At 42.5% G+C, this 14,176-nt stretch overlaps 1 protein-coding gene across 7 annotated transcripts in view; it reads left to right on the top strand.

Moving 5' to 3' along the window:
- KLHL22 (kelch like family member 22) overlaps positions 1 to 13,276 on the top strand; it is a 57,430-nt gene extending 44,154 nt beyond the window's left edge. For all 7 annotated transcript variants that reach the window (XM_040416407.1, XM_040416406.1, XM_040416411.1 and 4 more), the window contains 2 exons: positions 10,996 to 11,229; positions 11,731 to 13,276. In XM_040416407.1, coding sequence (XP_040272341.1) covers positions 10,996 to 11,229; positions 11,731 to 12,117 — 621 coding nt within the window. In that variant the 3' untranslated portion in view covers positions 12,118 to 13,276. The remainder of the gene's footprint in view (positions 1 to 10,995; positions 11,230 to 11,730) is intronic.
- The last annotated feature ends 900 nt before the right edge of the window (positions 13,277 to 14,176 follow it).

The raw sequence follows: 14,176 nt of genomic DNA, 5'->3' as shown, positions 1-14,176 counted from the left end.
ATCAGATCAGATCAATAAGAAAGGATATCAAAAGAAACTTGAATTATATTTTGACTACTAGAGAACTCCTGAGAACTGGTCTCATCCGAAACTCTGCCCATCCTTGACTTGGTAACGTATGTTATACTTTTTGCTTGTGATATTAATAAGATATTCCTCTCAGCATATAGTCAAGAGTTCCCATACTGTGGGAACGTATAGTGTTAAACACCTCCCTAAATGCTAGTTGTCCTCTTAGCAAAGTGGCATATTGCTAATGGGAGATTAGACATTGTCTGTGTAGAGGAAAAAGTCTGGGAAATTATATTTCCATAGTCTGATTGCCGAGTAGGATATAATATCATATTAATATCATTTATATTTTTGATTGTCATAGGCTGAGACAGAGTCAAGGGACAACATTTATTGTTCTTGTATTAATCAGTATTTTGTCATGTTATAACCTGTTGGTAAACAGAAAATCCTGAGTTTCTCTTGATGTATTAATTATTGGTCTGTTTGATAAAGATATAGCATTTATATCTTATCTTATGTAACTTTAAATAATTCTGTGCTGGTGAGAAAGTGATAGTGGGTTACACCACCATATAGTGGTGGTTTGTTGGTACTGCGTCGATTTGTCTATCCATTGATCTTATATCTGTTTTATATTGGATTTTTACTCATTTATAAATACATTATTACATATATTTTTGCATAATTGATTGCCCCTCTGTTTTCATTAATTGCCTAAATTAAATTTAGAGTCTCAAGATAAAAGAAAAGGCGTTTTTATGTCCGCCTAGTGGATTTCCTAACTGATTTCCATATTTTATTGACATTTTATTTTTTATATAAAATATTTATATTTAATATAAAAGATATTGGTAGGTTGTGGTGGCTCACTAGCAAGTAGTTACGGTATGGTGCTACAAGCTCATATAGAGGGAATCACCCCACCCTCTCTTAAAAGACAAATGTAACAATAGAATAATGAGCGGGCACTCATACACTTGGCAACCAAATTGACATATGCAGAAAATATTTATTAAATCCCTATAAAATACAAGTAATAAAATTTATAAGAACAATGTAGCAATAATATACAACATTACAATCACATATATTGTGGTAGATATAATCGATACTAGTATATTCAATAAAAATATTAGATAGATTGAATGGTAGAAAATTCAATGTTGGAATATTCGATAGAATATTCGATGCCACTCAATAGTATCGATAAATTCAATAATATATATCACACCAGAAACTTCAAGTATTGTCCAGATCTTATATATGCTGTTATTTGGGAAAGAGAAGGTATTTTCTTCTAGCGCTCTATCCCAATTTGGGAAACTGAATGTCACTGAAAATGTTGTAGGTGTATTCACTGGGAGCGCAATATGTTCATAAAGTGTCCACAGGAATCCTGATAATGTGAAAAGTCTCTTATAGCATATCCTTTTAAGGTCGATATAAGCTTTGAATCGAAGAATAAATCGATATTTTGCTTACTGTCTAGCGTCTGCTGTCTCCCTATTGCTTCAATGGAGCTTTAAATATTTGCCGGCTTATTCAGTCCCTCCATACAGCAAGCTGGTTTAGATTTCGTGGGAGTTCCAAAGATCGCGGGAGTTGCGACTCTGTTCCGCAATTTCCTTCGGTGTAGCTTTCGACGATAGGAAGGGAGAGTGAATCTGAGGAAGGGAGAGTGAATCTACCCGAAACGCGTATGGTGAAACAAGTGATGTACCTGCATTGAAAAACCTCCGATAATACTGTATGGCCATACAGAAGAAAATTTCTACAGTAAAGGATTAATTATTCTTATCGTCGAAAGCTACACCGAAGGAAATTGCGAAACAGAGTGGCAACTCCCGCGATCTTTGGAACTCCCGCGAAATCTAAACCAGCTTGCTGTATGGAGCGACTGAATAAGCCGGCAAATATTTAAAGCTCCATTGAAGCAATAGGGAGACAGCAGACGCTAGACGGTAAGCCAAATATCGATTTATTCTTCGATTCAAAGCTTATATCGACCTTAAAAGGATATGCTATAAGAGACTTTTCACATTATCAGGATTCCTGTGGACACTTTATGAACATATTGCGCTCCCAGTGAATACACCTACAAGATTTTCAGTGACATTCAGTTTCCCAAATTGGGATAGAGCTCTAGAAGAAAATACCTTCTCTTTCCCAAATAACAGCATATATAAGATCTGGACAATACTTGAAGTTTCTGGTATGATATATATTATTGAATTTATCGATACTATTGAGTGGTATCAAATATTCTATCGAATATTCCAACATTGAATTTTCTACCATTCAATCTATCGAATATTTTTATCGAATATACTAGTATCGATTATATCTACCACAATATATGTGATTGTAATGTTGTATATTATTGCTACATTGTTCTTATAAATTTTATTACTTGTGTTTTATGGGGATTTAATAAATATTTTCTGCATATGTCAATTTGGTTGCCAAGTGTATGAGTGCCCGCTCATTATTCAATATAAAAGATATACCTTGACATTCTGCCATGTCCAAAATGTCTGAAATATTACAATATCGTGTTACTTATCCTGCATGGTTAAAGGGTTTCTATCACTTCGTATGACATAATTAGCTGTCAGACACTAGCGATCTGCTAGTGTCTGCTCTGGCCAACCATCCTACTATAATCACTTGTGGGGCAGCGGTTTTGCTAAAAAACTAACTTTTATAAATATGCTAATGAGCCTCTAGGTGCTATGTGGGCGTCATTAGCACCTAGAGGCTCCGTCTACCTTCATACACAGCCGCCGCCCAGCGCGTCCCTCCAGCCCGCCCATGTCCTCCTCCGTGTGACGCAGCGGACGAGTTCTCGCGCATGCGCCGTGCGCGGCTGTATTCGGCGCATTTGAGATCTCAGCTCGGAGCGGTCAGACATTCAATGGGCATGCGCGGCTGTATTCGGCGCATGCGCATTGAATGTCTGACCGCTCCGAGCTGAGATCTCAAATGCGCCGAATACAGCCGCGCACGGCGCATGCGCGAGAACTCGTCCGCTGCGTCACACGGAGGAGGACATGGGCGGGCTGGAGGGACGCGCTGGGCGGCGGCTGTGTATGAAGGTAGACGGAGCCTCTAGGTGCTAATGACGCCCACATAGCACCTAGAGGCTCATTAGCATATTTATAAAAGTTAGTTTTTTAGCAAAACCGCTGCCCCACAAGTGATTATAGTAGGATGGTTGGCCAGAGCAGACACTAGCAGATCGCTAGTGTCTGACAGCTAATTATGTCATACGAAGTGATAGAAACCCTTTAATACCACAAAAAAATTTGCAATACCAAAATTGCTGTCTTTTGGTCACATCCCCTCTGAAAAAAAAGAATTAAGAGACATATGTAACCAAAAATAGTACCAATAAAGCTACAGTTCAGTCGACAGAAATGAAAAAATTAGAGTGTCAAACTATGGCAGCAAAAAGCTCTTTTTCATGTAAAAAGAGACTCATCACAAGAGAGGGAAGGTAGGTTTGGGTTGATTGGGATGGGTAAGGGAAAGAATAAGAAAAAAAGGAAAATGAGGAATAAGAATTACCGTATGATATCATTGATTAAATATGTATTTGTTTTTGTTTGGTGTTTCCTAAATAAAAATGTTTAAAAATAAAAAAAAGCTTTTTTTTATTTTATTTTATTTTGTAAAACATAACAAAATAACAAAACTATATAATATTGGTATAGTCATAATTGTACTGACCCGCAGGATAAAGTTACAGCACAGTAAAAACTAAATCCAATAGAACTATGGCAGCATTGCTGGTTAATTTTTACATTCCACCCCACAAATATTTTTATACTAGTGCTATTGAAAGATACAACTCATATGGCAAAAACACAAGCCCTCATACGGCTCAATGGAAAAATAAAAAATTATGGCCCTTGGAGGGCGTAGTAAAAAAAAATCTAAATGTTGCCACCAAAAATGACTTGGTCTTTAGAGGGGTTGTCCAGTTTTCTCATATTGATTACCCATATAGGTCACCAGTATCAGATTGGCGGGGGTCCGACATCCGGCGGCCCACTGATCAGCTGTTTGAAGAGAACGCAGCATTTGTATGAGTGCTGCGTTCTCTTCTCTGTTTACCTGCACGTGGTCAACATTGCAGCAGCGGAGCAGTGTAATTACAGCAGCTCCAGGTCTTTCACTTGAGCTTGAACATTTCCTAGTGTCACAGTCCCTCCTGTGAGAGAAGTGAGAAGATCGGATAGACTTGCTGCATGTGAGGCTATCTGACAGGTCTCTCTGTTTTCCTCTATGTATGTTGTTGTTTGGCAGGATCTCACCTCTCCTCAGGTGCCACTCGTTATCAGTGATAAGGCTGTATTTAGATCCACCTCACACTGCTGACCATGTGGTTGATAGTTTCTGCTTGGAGTTTCTAGTGCTGGTTTGTCTTGGATCTCCTGCTTCTTTATACATCTCTAAGCTAAGTACTTGTTGCCTTCGCTGTTTCTTATTATCTGGTGTGTGTTGTTTCTAGGCCTCAGGAAGACGCAGGTTCCTTCATTCTGGAAGAATCCAGCTGTCTCAACCCATGCTACCTATCCTAGAGCTCGTCAGTTTTAGCAGGGCTTTAGGTATCCGGTGTATGAGTATTTCCACCATCAGGATCTGCTTATACTGGTAGGAGTTAGGGAAAGGCCTAGGGATTACTAGGAGGTCACCATCCCTCTTCCTTAGCTTTTGAGGCCTAGATTGTTGTCTATTAGTTGTGGTGTGTATTTGGTGTTTTCCTTCCCCTTAACCAGTGACATTATCAACTGCCTAAACCGTTATCCTTTGTTTTATCAGTGCAGCTATGGATACTGTTTCTGCACTGGTCAATCGTATGCAGGGGCTGTCTTTGGAGGTGGCTGACCTCCGCACGGCCGTTGCACAGTTTCAGAGACCACAGGCGGTGGGTTAGGCAGCGGGAACCAGGCCTTCCCTGAACCGAAGGTTGCTCTCCCTGATAGGTTTTCCGGGGGAAGTGACAACTTTGTTTGGTTCAGGATATCGTGCAAATTATATTTCAGACTGCGTCCTAGCTCTTCTAGGGACGAGAGTCAGAGAGTGGGGATTATTATTTTGTTGCTGAAAGGTGACCCTCAGTCTTGGGCTTTCTGTTTAATTTTTCAGATGACCCAGATTGGGTTTCCCTGGCCGAATCTATGTTGCGTTGCTTGCGGCAGGGAGAGCATTCAGCTGAGTCCTATTGCTCTAAATTTAGGAGGTGGGCAACTGATACCGAGTGGAATGACCTAGCTCTCCGTAGTAAATTTTGTCAAGGACTGTCTGAGAACCTGAAGGACGCCTTGGCATTTCACGCAAATCCAGAGTCATTGGAGGTGGCCACATCTCTGGCGGTGCGTATTGATAGATGCCTGAGGGAGAGATCTAAAGTTCCTCTCGCTCGGGACGTATTATCATACAGGGGAGCGGTCTCCTCTGACACTCTGGGTAAAGAGACACTCGAGCTGGTGTCTGGTGAAGAGCCAATGCAATTGGGTCAGGTCACACCTGGACCAGGTGATAAAAAATTTAGGGTTAAGAAAAGACATTGTTTTTTCTGTGGTCAAGAGAACATTTTGTTAACGTATGTCCTTACGTTAAACATCAAGGTGAAAAGGGGGAAAAAAAAAGTTCTAATGTGTCTAGTCCTCTTCTCACTCTTGTACTTTTGTCTTTTACCGGTAGTACCTGATTTCTCCTGCCTGCCAAGGTGGCGCTGGATTACAAAACTGTGGAAATGGAAGTATTTATTGACAGTGGGGCAGGGGTTAACTTCGTCTATTTTCACACTCGCGATTTGGGCGGATCCATCATGGATCTGCAAAAACGGATCCATTATAATAATACAACCGCATGCATCCGTCATGAACGGATCCGTTTGTATTATCTGTAACATAGCCAAGACGGATCCGTCATGAACTCTATTGAAAGTCAATTTTCTATTATGCCAGATTGTGTCAGAGAAAACGGATCTGTACCCATTGACTTACATTGTGTGCCAGGACAGATCGTCAAGCGAACAGCAAAACACTGCAGGCAGCGTTTTGGGGTCCGCTTCCAGAGCGGAATGGAAACTGAACGGAGGCAAGCTAATGCATTCTGAGTGGATCCTTTTCCATTCGGAATGCATTAGGGCAAAGCTGAACCATTTTGGACCTTTTGTTAGAGCCCTAGACGAATCTCACAAATGGAAAGCCAAAACGCGAGTGTGAAAGTAGCCTTAGTGGATGGCCAGTTTGTCCGTATGCATGGTTTGACAACAAGCGCATTAGACAAAAATATTTCTGTGTTTGCGATTGATTCCGCCCCTCTCTCTCAAAAGTGTCTGTCTCAAATCGTGCAGGACATTCGCCTAAAGGTGGGAAATTCTCATATTGAATCCATTTCATGTTTTGTGCTGGAGGGGTTTCCTGCTCCTCTGGTGTAAGGTTTACCATGGTTAACCAAACATAACCCTACTATCACTTGGCGAGTGAGACAGATTCTCGATTGGAGTGATTTCAGCCTTCCGTCTTAGCACGTCGCTTTCTGTTGTAACTACTAAAATGTTACCTCCTTTCCTTTCAGATTTTTCTGATGAATTCTCTAAGGGTGAAGACCCGGAGTTGCTTCCTCATCGGGAGTATGGTTGCCCCGTCAATCTTATTCCCGGAGCTAGATTGCCAAAGTCTCGGTTGTATAATCTTTCTAAACCCGAAAGAGTAGCCATGCGAGAGTATATCACCGAGAGTTTGGCTAAAGGTCATATCAGACCATCCAAATCGCCAATGGTGGCGGGGTTCTTCTTTGTTAAAAAAAAATAAAGGATGGACTTCTTAGGCCATGTTTGGACTTCCATGAGCTTAATCGCATCACTATCCGTGATCCCTATCCCCTTCCTTTGATCCCAGATTTATTCAATCAGATTGTCGGCGCCAAGGTGTTCTCTAAGTTGGATTTGAGGGGGACATATAATCTGATGAGAGTCAAGGAAGGCGACGAATGGAAAACTGCCTTTAATACTCTTGAGGGTCATTTTGAGAATCTGGTCATGCCTTTTGGTTTGTCCAATGCTCCTGCGGTTTTTCAACACTTCATCAATGACATCTTTTATCATCTTGTGGGCAGGTTTGTGGTGGTCTATCTAGATGATATTTAAATGTATTCCCCTGATATGGAAACGCATAAGGATCACGTGAGACAGGTCTTACAGATCTTAAGAGAGAATAAATTGTATGCCAAAATGGAGAAGTGTGTATTTGCAGTCCCTGAAGTGCAATTCCTGGGGTACCTACTCTCATCTTCGGGTTTTCGTATGGATCCGGAAAAAGTTTGTGCTGTCTTAGACTGGGATCGACCTGAAGATCTGAAGGCACTCATGCGATTTTTGGGGTTCACCAACTACTACCGTAAATTTGTCTTGAAGTACTCAACTGTTGTTAAACCATTAACTGATATGACTGAAAAAAAGTGCGGATTTCTCAGTCTGGTCTGAAGAAGCATTGCATGTTTTTTTAGCATTAAAGCAATGTTTTGCATCTGCTCCTATTCTGGTGCAACCGGATGTGTCACAACCATTTATTGTGGAAGTTGACGCATCAGAGGTAGGGGTTGGAGCAGTCTTGTCACAGGGTTCTTCTCCTAGCAAATGGCGCCCTTGTGCTTTTTTCTCTAAAAAACTCTCTTTTGCCAAAATAAATTATGATGTAGGTAATAGAGAGTTGCTGGCTATTAAGTTGGCTTTTGAAGAGTGGCGTCATTGGTTGGAGGGAGCGATTCATCCCGTTACGGTAATTACTGATCACAGAAATCCGGCTTACCTGCAGTCGGCTAAACGTCTGAACCCAAGGCAGGCCAGATGGTCGTTGTTTTTTACTAGATTTAATTTCATTGTCACTTATTGTCCTGGGATTAAAAAAGTCAAGGCGGATGCCTTGTCGCGTAGCTTTCCCAGGGGGAGGGGAGAAGGTGATTCGGAGCATCCTGCTCCAATATTGGCTGATGGGGTGGTTGTATCCGCCCTTTATCCTGAACTTGAGGTAGAGGTGTTGGATGCCCAGGGAGAGACACACGATTTCCTGTCCCCCGGGGAAGTTGTTTGTCCCTTCGGAACTACGACACAAGGTGTTTAAGGAACATCGCGATACTGTTCTTATGGGACACCCTGGGAGCAGATCCACTGTGGATCTCATTTCTTGAAGATACTAGTGGCCAGGGTTACGTAAAGGTGTTGAGGGCTTTGTGGCAGCTTGTGAGACTTGTGCGCGTGCTAAGGTGGCTCATACTCGGCCTTCAGGATCTCTACTTCCCTTGTCTATCCCATCCCGACTCTAGCCTCATTTGTCCATGGACTTTATCACAGATTTGCCTAATACTTCTGGGAAAACTGTGATTCTGGTGGTTGTTGAGCACTTCAGAAAGATGTCGCACTTTATACCATTATCAGGTTTACCTAATGCCAAAACTCTTGCTCAAGAAACTACACGACATTCCCTCTGATGTGGTGTCTGATAGAGGGACTCAATTTGTTTCCAGATTCTGGAAGGCGTTCTGTACTCGTCTTCGGCCTTTCATCCTCAGTCGAACGGGCAGACTGAGCGCACTAACCAAAATCTGGAGACTTGTTTGAGATGTTTTGTCTCTGAGAATCAAGGAGTCCACTGATAAGTCGATGTTTTTTGGTGCATATCGGTTCCATCTGCAGTTTCTGGTACTGAGACGTCTGGTACACCTGAAGAGGAAAGATTTTCCTCTTCGTTGTCATCTATTTGGCGGAAGATTCAAAACAATTTAAATAAAATGGGCAAAAAGTATAAACGTATGGCTAACAAGAGACGTGTGAGTGGTCCAGACCTGAGAGTGGGTGATTCTGTGTGGCTGTCCACAAGAAACATTAAAGGAAACCTGTCACCTCAAAAATGCATCTACACCCGCCAGCAGTACCTCATAATAGCCCGCAGCCTTTTAATAATCATATGTTTCATCCTGTTGTCCGATACTGCGTAAGTTCAAAAAACACAGTTTTATTCTCCATCAGCGCAAGTCAAGGGGGCAGCGGCCTCCTTGCTTCAAGTCAAGGTAACAACGCCCCCTAACCGGGACCTCTTGCCTGAGAGTGACAGCCTGCAGTGCGGCCGCGATTCCCCAAGTCTCGCGCATGCGCATTGCGCCGCTGAAATCCGGCTAACAGCGGCAGCAGGAGATGTGCGCACCACGCATGAGCGAGACTTGGGGAATCGCGGCCGCACTGCAGGCTGTCACTCTCAGGCAACAGGGGACGGTTAGGGGGCGTGGTTACCTTGACTTGAAGCAAGGAGGCCGCTGCCCTCTTGACTTCAAGCTGGCCGACACTGTAGCGCTGATGGAGAATAAAACTGTATTTTGAACTTGCGCAGCATCGGACAACAGGATGAAAGATATGATTATTAACAGGCTGCGGGCTACTACGAGGTACTGCTTGCGGTTGTAGATGCATTTTTGAGGTGACTGGTTCCCTTTAAGTTGAAGGTATCCTCCTGGAAGTTGGGGCCAAGGCTTATTGGGCCATACAAGATCTCTGCCATTATTAATCCAGTTGCTTTTCGTCTTGAGCTTCCGCAGGCTTTAAAGATTCATAATGTGTTTTACAAGTCATTGCTGAAAAGATATGTTGAACCTGCTGAACCGTCCTCCCTGCCACCACCTCCTGTAATGGTGGATGGTAATCTTGAGTTTCAGATTGCCAGGATAGTGAACTCACGTATTCTTCATGGATCTCTTCAGTACCTCGTGCACTGGCAGGGTTACGGTCCAGAGGAAAGAATGTCGGTTCCTGCGACCGACGTGAATGCCAGTTGCCTTGTGAGGGCCTTTCACAGGGCGCATCGTGATAAAGTCGGTCCTGGGTGTCCGGAGGCCACCCGTAGAAGGGGGGGTACTGTCATGGTCCCTCCTGTGAGAGAGGTGAAAAGATCGGATAGACTTGCTGCAAGTGAGGCTATCTGACAGGTCTCTCTGTTTTCCTCTACGTATGTTGTTGTTTAGCAGGATCTCACCTCTCCTCAGGGATGAGACTGTATTTAGATCCGCCTCACACTGCTGACCATGCGGTTGATAGTTTCTGCTTGGAGTTGCTAGTGCTGGTTTGTCTTGGATCTCCTGCTTCTCCATACATCTCTAAGCTAAGTACTTGCTGCCTTTGCTGTTTCTTATTATCTGGTGTGTGTTGTTTCTAGGCCTCAGGAAGACGCAGGTTCCTTCATTCTGGAAGGATCCAGCTGTCTCAACCCATGCTACCTATCCTAGGGCTCGTCAGTTTTAGCAGGGCTTTAGGTATCCGGTGTATGAGTATTTCCACCATCAGGATCTGCTTATACTGGCAGGAGTTAGGGAAAGGCCTAGGGATTACTAGGAGGTTACCATCCCTCTTCCTTAGCTTTTGAGGCCTAGATTGTTGTATATTCGTTGTGGTGTGTATTTGGTATTTTCCCTTCCCCTTAACCAGTGACACCTAGGTCAGAGAGAAACAGACAACCCCTTTAAAGGGTAAAAGTGTAAAGGACTCTTTACGTGGGCCGAGAATCTGCCAGATAATCGCTAACGAGCATTCATAGGAATGCTCATTAGCAATTGTCCGGTGGTTTAAAGGTGCCGCCAATTAACAGATGAACGAGGGAAACACTTGTTTGTTGGGTTATTCAATCATTTGTGCAGACACCTAAGTCATTGTTTGCTGGCAGCAGATCATGACATCTAAACACGTTCTGCTGCTGGCAAACAAAGATTGGACCTTCCCATACTGTGGAGGAGATTTACATGCAGCGGTCTCCTCCACTGATGAGCAGGCGCTTTCTTCCTGGCAATCGCCACTTAAAGAAACCGGTAGCATTGATGGACTTATGAATAATGCAGTGGTTGTCAGCATGAATAGCTATGACTAAGTGTGGGTCTCAGAAATGGTCGGCCAGAATGTACAATATCTGCTCTTTCTGATTACAGGTGCACGCTCATGCCAGCACTGCTGTGGATGGTAAAATGTACATCGCTTGTGGCCGGAGGCAGAACACATATTTAAAAGAAACCTGCTGTTATGACCCAGAGAGGAATCAATGGACACGTGTTGCTCAGGGGCCAGTAAGACGGGCTTGGCATGGTATGGTGGCACTTCTGGATAAACTTTATGTCATCGGAGGAAGTAATGATGATGAGGGCTTTCGGCAGGATATATTGGAGGTAAATTTGGGAGACCCCTATTCTTCTAACACTGCTGGTAAAATACTGTAAAGCCATAGTATATATTATGTACCAAAGTACACAGAATGTACTCGAACAATCTAATCTCATCATCTCCAACAAAGGTTCAGTTTTATGACTGGTCCATTAACCTAAGCATCTGTTAAAAGGGTTATGCAAGAATGTTTGTTGACCAGATCCTCTTGCGTCATGTGACTATTTGTCATTACATAAGGGGAGGCCGTCACTTGGAAAGAAGGTTCCCAGAGTGTTCTTCCATTTCCTGGTGTCATTGAGCATATATGGCCCGTTTAAACAACTGCCAACATGGACTAAAATGTGTATGGTCATATGTGCCAATCGTTCACTGTATAAGTATTCCACTGATGTTCAACTATCAACCATCTTTGATTTAATGTGCATGACCATCTTTAGATACAGCTCTAAGTATACATTGGTGTATCCCTTTGTCAATGACTGTGCCTTTTGAACTATTTTCAGGTGGCCTGTTATTGTCCAAAGACTGACCATTGGTCATTGGTGACTCCAGTTCCAGCAGGTCATGGAGAGCCTGGGATTGCTGTTCTTGAAAATAAAATCTACGTCTTAGGAGGAAGGTCACATAACCAAGGAGATCGTATGGATTACGTACACGTATATGATGCAGAAAAAGACTTATGGGAGGAAGGACCTCAACTAGAGGACGACGTTTCAGGCATGGCTGCCTGTGTTGTGACTCTTCCCAGATCTGTTCTGGTTGATGCAGATGTCTGGACACAGGAGGTGTACATGCATTGTATGGAGAGAGCACAGCACCCAGCTGACAATATATCTGAAGGGATCAGTGGTTCAGACTGGGAAGACTTGGATAATTCTGGAGAAGATTGACTTCTGTCTTTTGAGCATTTAAAAATGATTGACTTTAAAAGTTTTTCTGACAATTTGTCACCTCCAACTATGTACTTATGTGATTTTTTTTAAAATCCTTTGCTCAGCAGGTAATTTTTACTGCACAAAGAACTAAGCAATGTGTCTCTTTTTCAAGTTACACGTACAGTGCCATTTTTCCCCAGACAGGTCTTCTGATTGTCCTCTGCATGGAGTGGTGCTGTTCACATGTTCACCTTCCAAACTCCTTTGTGGATTTGTCGCATTTTCTCGCCTAGAGTTTTGAAAGCACTTAGTTTTGCACAATGTACAACACAATGCCAAATGTTAAAGACATGCAGTCTTAAAGGGGTATTCTCATCTCATACATTGATGGCATATTGCTGGGATATGCCATCAATGTCAGATCAGTGCAGCTCTCACCTCTGGGACCTCCTCCTATCTCCAGAATGGGGCCCCCCGAACTGTGCTCAGCATGTTCTCCATTCACTGGTAAGGGAGTTCCGAAAAGCATGCTTGGCTATTTTCAGGCATTCTATAACGGAGAATGGAGAGTGCACACCGCAGCCACCTCTCCACCTATCTGACATTGATTGCATATCCTAGCGATATGCCATCAGTGTCTGAGATAGGAATACCCCTTTAAGATAACATGTCAGCTCTCCTCGTGTCTATTTTAGTAAATTGTATTCCCATGAATTAATTCTGGGGCACATTTTATTAATGTGTAATAAAGACTGTGTAGGGACACACCTGTTTAAGAAGGAGAATGGTAATGCCTAGTTGTTAAATGAGTAATACATTTCTAGGGGGAATAACAGAGGACCAGCACAACACAGTGTCCTCTAAGGTTGTTATTTCATGGGGGGAAGGGTTTACAAGTATTTACTGAAACAGACCTTTAGGGAAAAGTTTTATTACTTTAATATTTTTGAGTGCCTAAGATGCTAAAAAAATTATTGTATAATTTTTTATGTTTTTTTTTGTTTTGTGAGCACATGAATGTTCCCTCCTATAACAAATTGAAGGTGCATATTACATTTATTTGCTTTTTTATGTTTAGCAAACCTGTTGCCATCTTGGCATTACCCCCATGGCAATTGTGACCAATATTGGTGCTTGAAGGCTTTATGAATAAATATTCTTTGTCCACTGGGCAGATTAAGACATTGAAGGTGTTTTCCCTAAAAATGTATTCTATAAAAGCAGTAAAGCTGTAATTATGCATTTGATATGTATTGTTTTAATGATTTTCGTTTTGCAGATATTTATCTGTATCATAGGCACACATTGCAAATTAGGAGTCATATATTCTGTTAAAGGGGTTGTCCGGCTGGTGATTTAAAGGGAACCTGTCCCTGGGATTTTGGGTATAGAGCCGAGGACATGGGTTGCTAGATGGCCACTAGCACATCCGCAATATCCAGTCCCCATAGCTCTGTGTGCTTTTATTGTGTAAAAAAACGATTTGATACATATGCAAATTACCTGAGATGAGTCCTGTACGTGAGATGAGTCCTGTACGTGAGATGAGTCAGGGACAGGACTCATCTCAGGTTAATTTGCATATGTATCAAATCGTTTTTTTTTTACACAATAAAAGCACACAGAGCTATGGGGACTGGGTATTGCGGATGTGCTAGCGGCCATCTAGCAACCCATGTCCTCAGCTCTATACCCAAAATCCCGATGACAGGTTCCCTTTAATAAAAAAAAAAAGGCTTAAAAGAAGACCTCTGTAACCTCTCCTGACTTTTCTAAAGCATCTATTAGTATAACTCTATGTGGTGCCAGTTGAGGGTGTGTCCCTGTACTGTCTGACGCTATCTAATCAGTGCTTCTAGTGTCAGACTTCTAGTAGATATAATAGAGGAATGGCACAGTATAGAGTCATAAGAATAAATGCTCCAGAATTATTACAAGGGGGGTGCAAGTGGTTACTAAAACAGACATAGAAACATAGAATGTGTCGGCAGATAAGAACCATTTGGCCCATCTAGTCTGCCCAATATACTGAATTCTATGAATAGCCCCTGGCCCTATCTTATATGAAGGATGG

Source organism: Bufo bufo, chromosome 2 (genome assembly GCF_905171765.1).
Source record: "Bufo bufo chromosome 2, aBufBuf1.1, whole genome shotgun sequence".
In the NCBI taxonomy this organism is placed as follows: Eukaryota; Metazoa; Chordata; class Amphibia; order Anura; family Bufonidae; genus Bufo; species Bufo bufo.
This window is presented reverse-complemented; position numbering and strand designations above follow the sequence as displayed.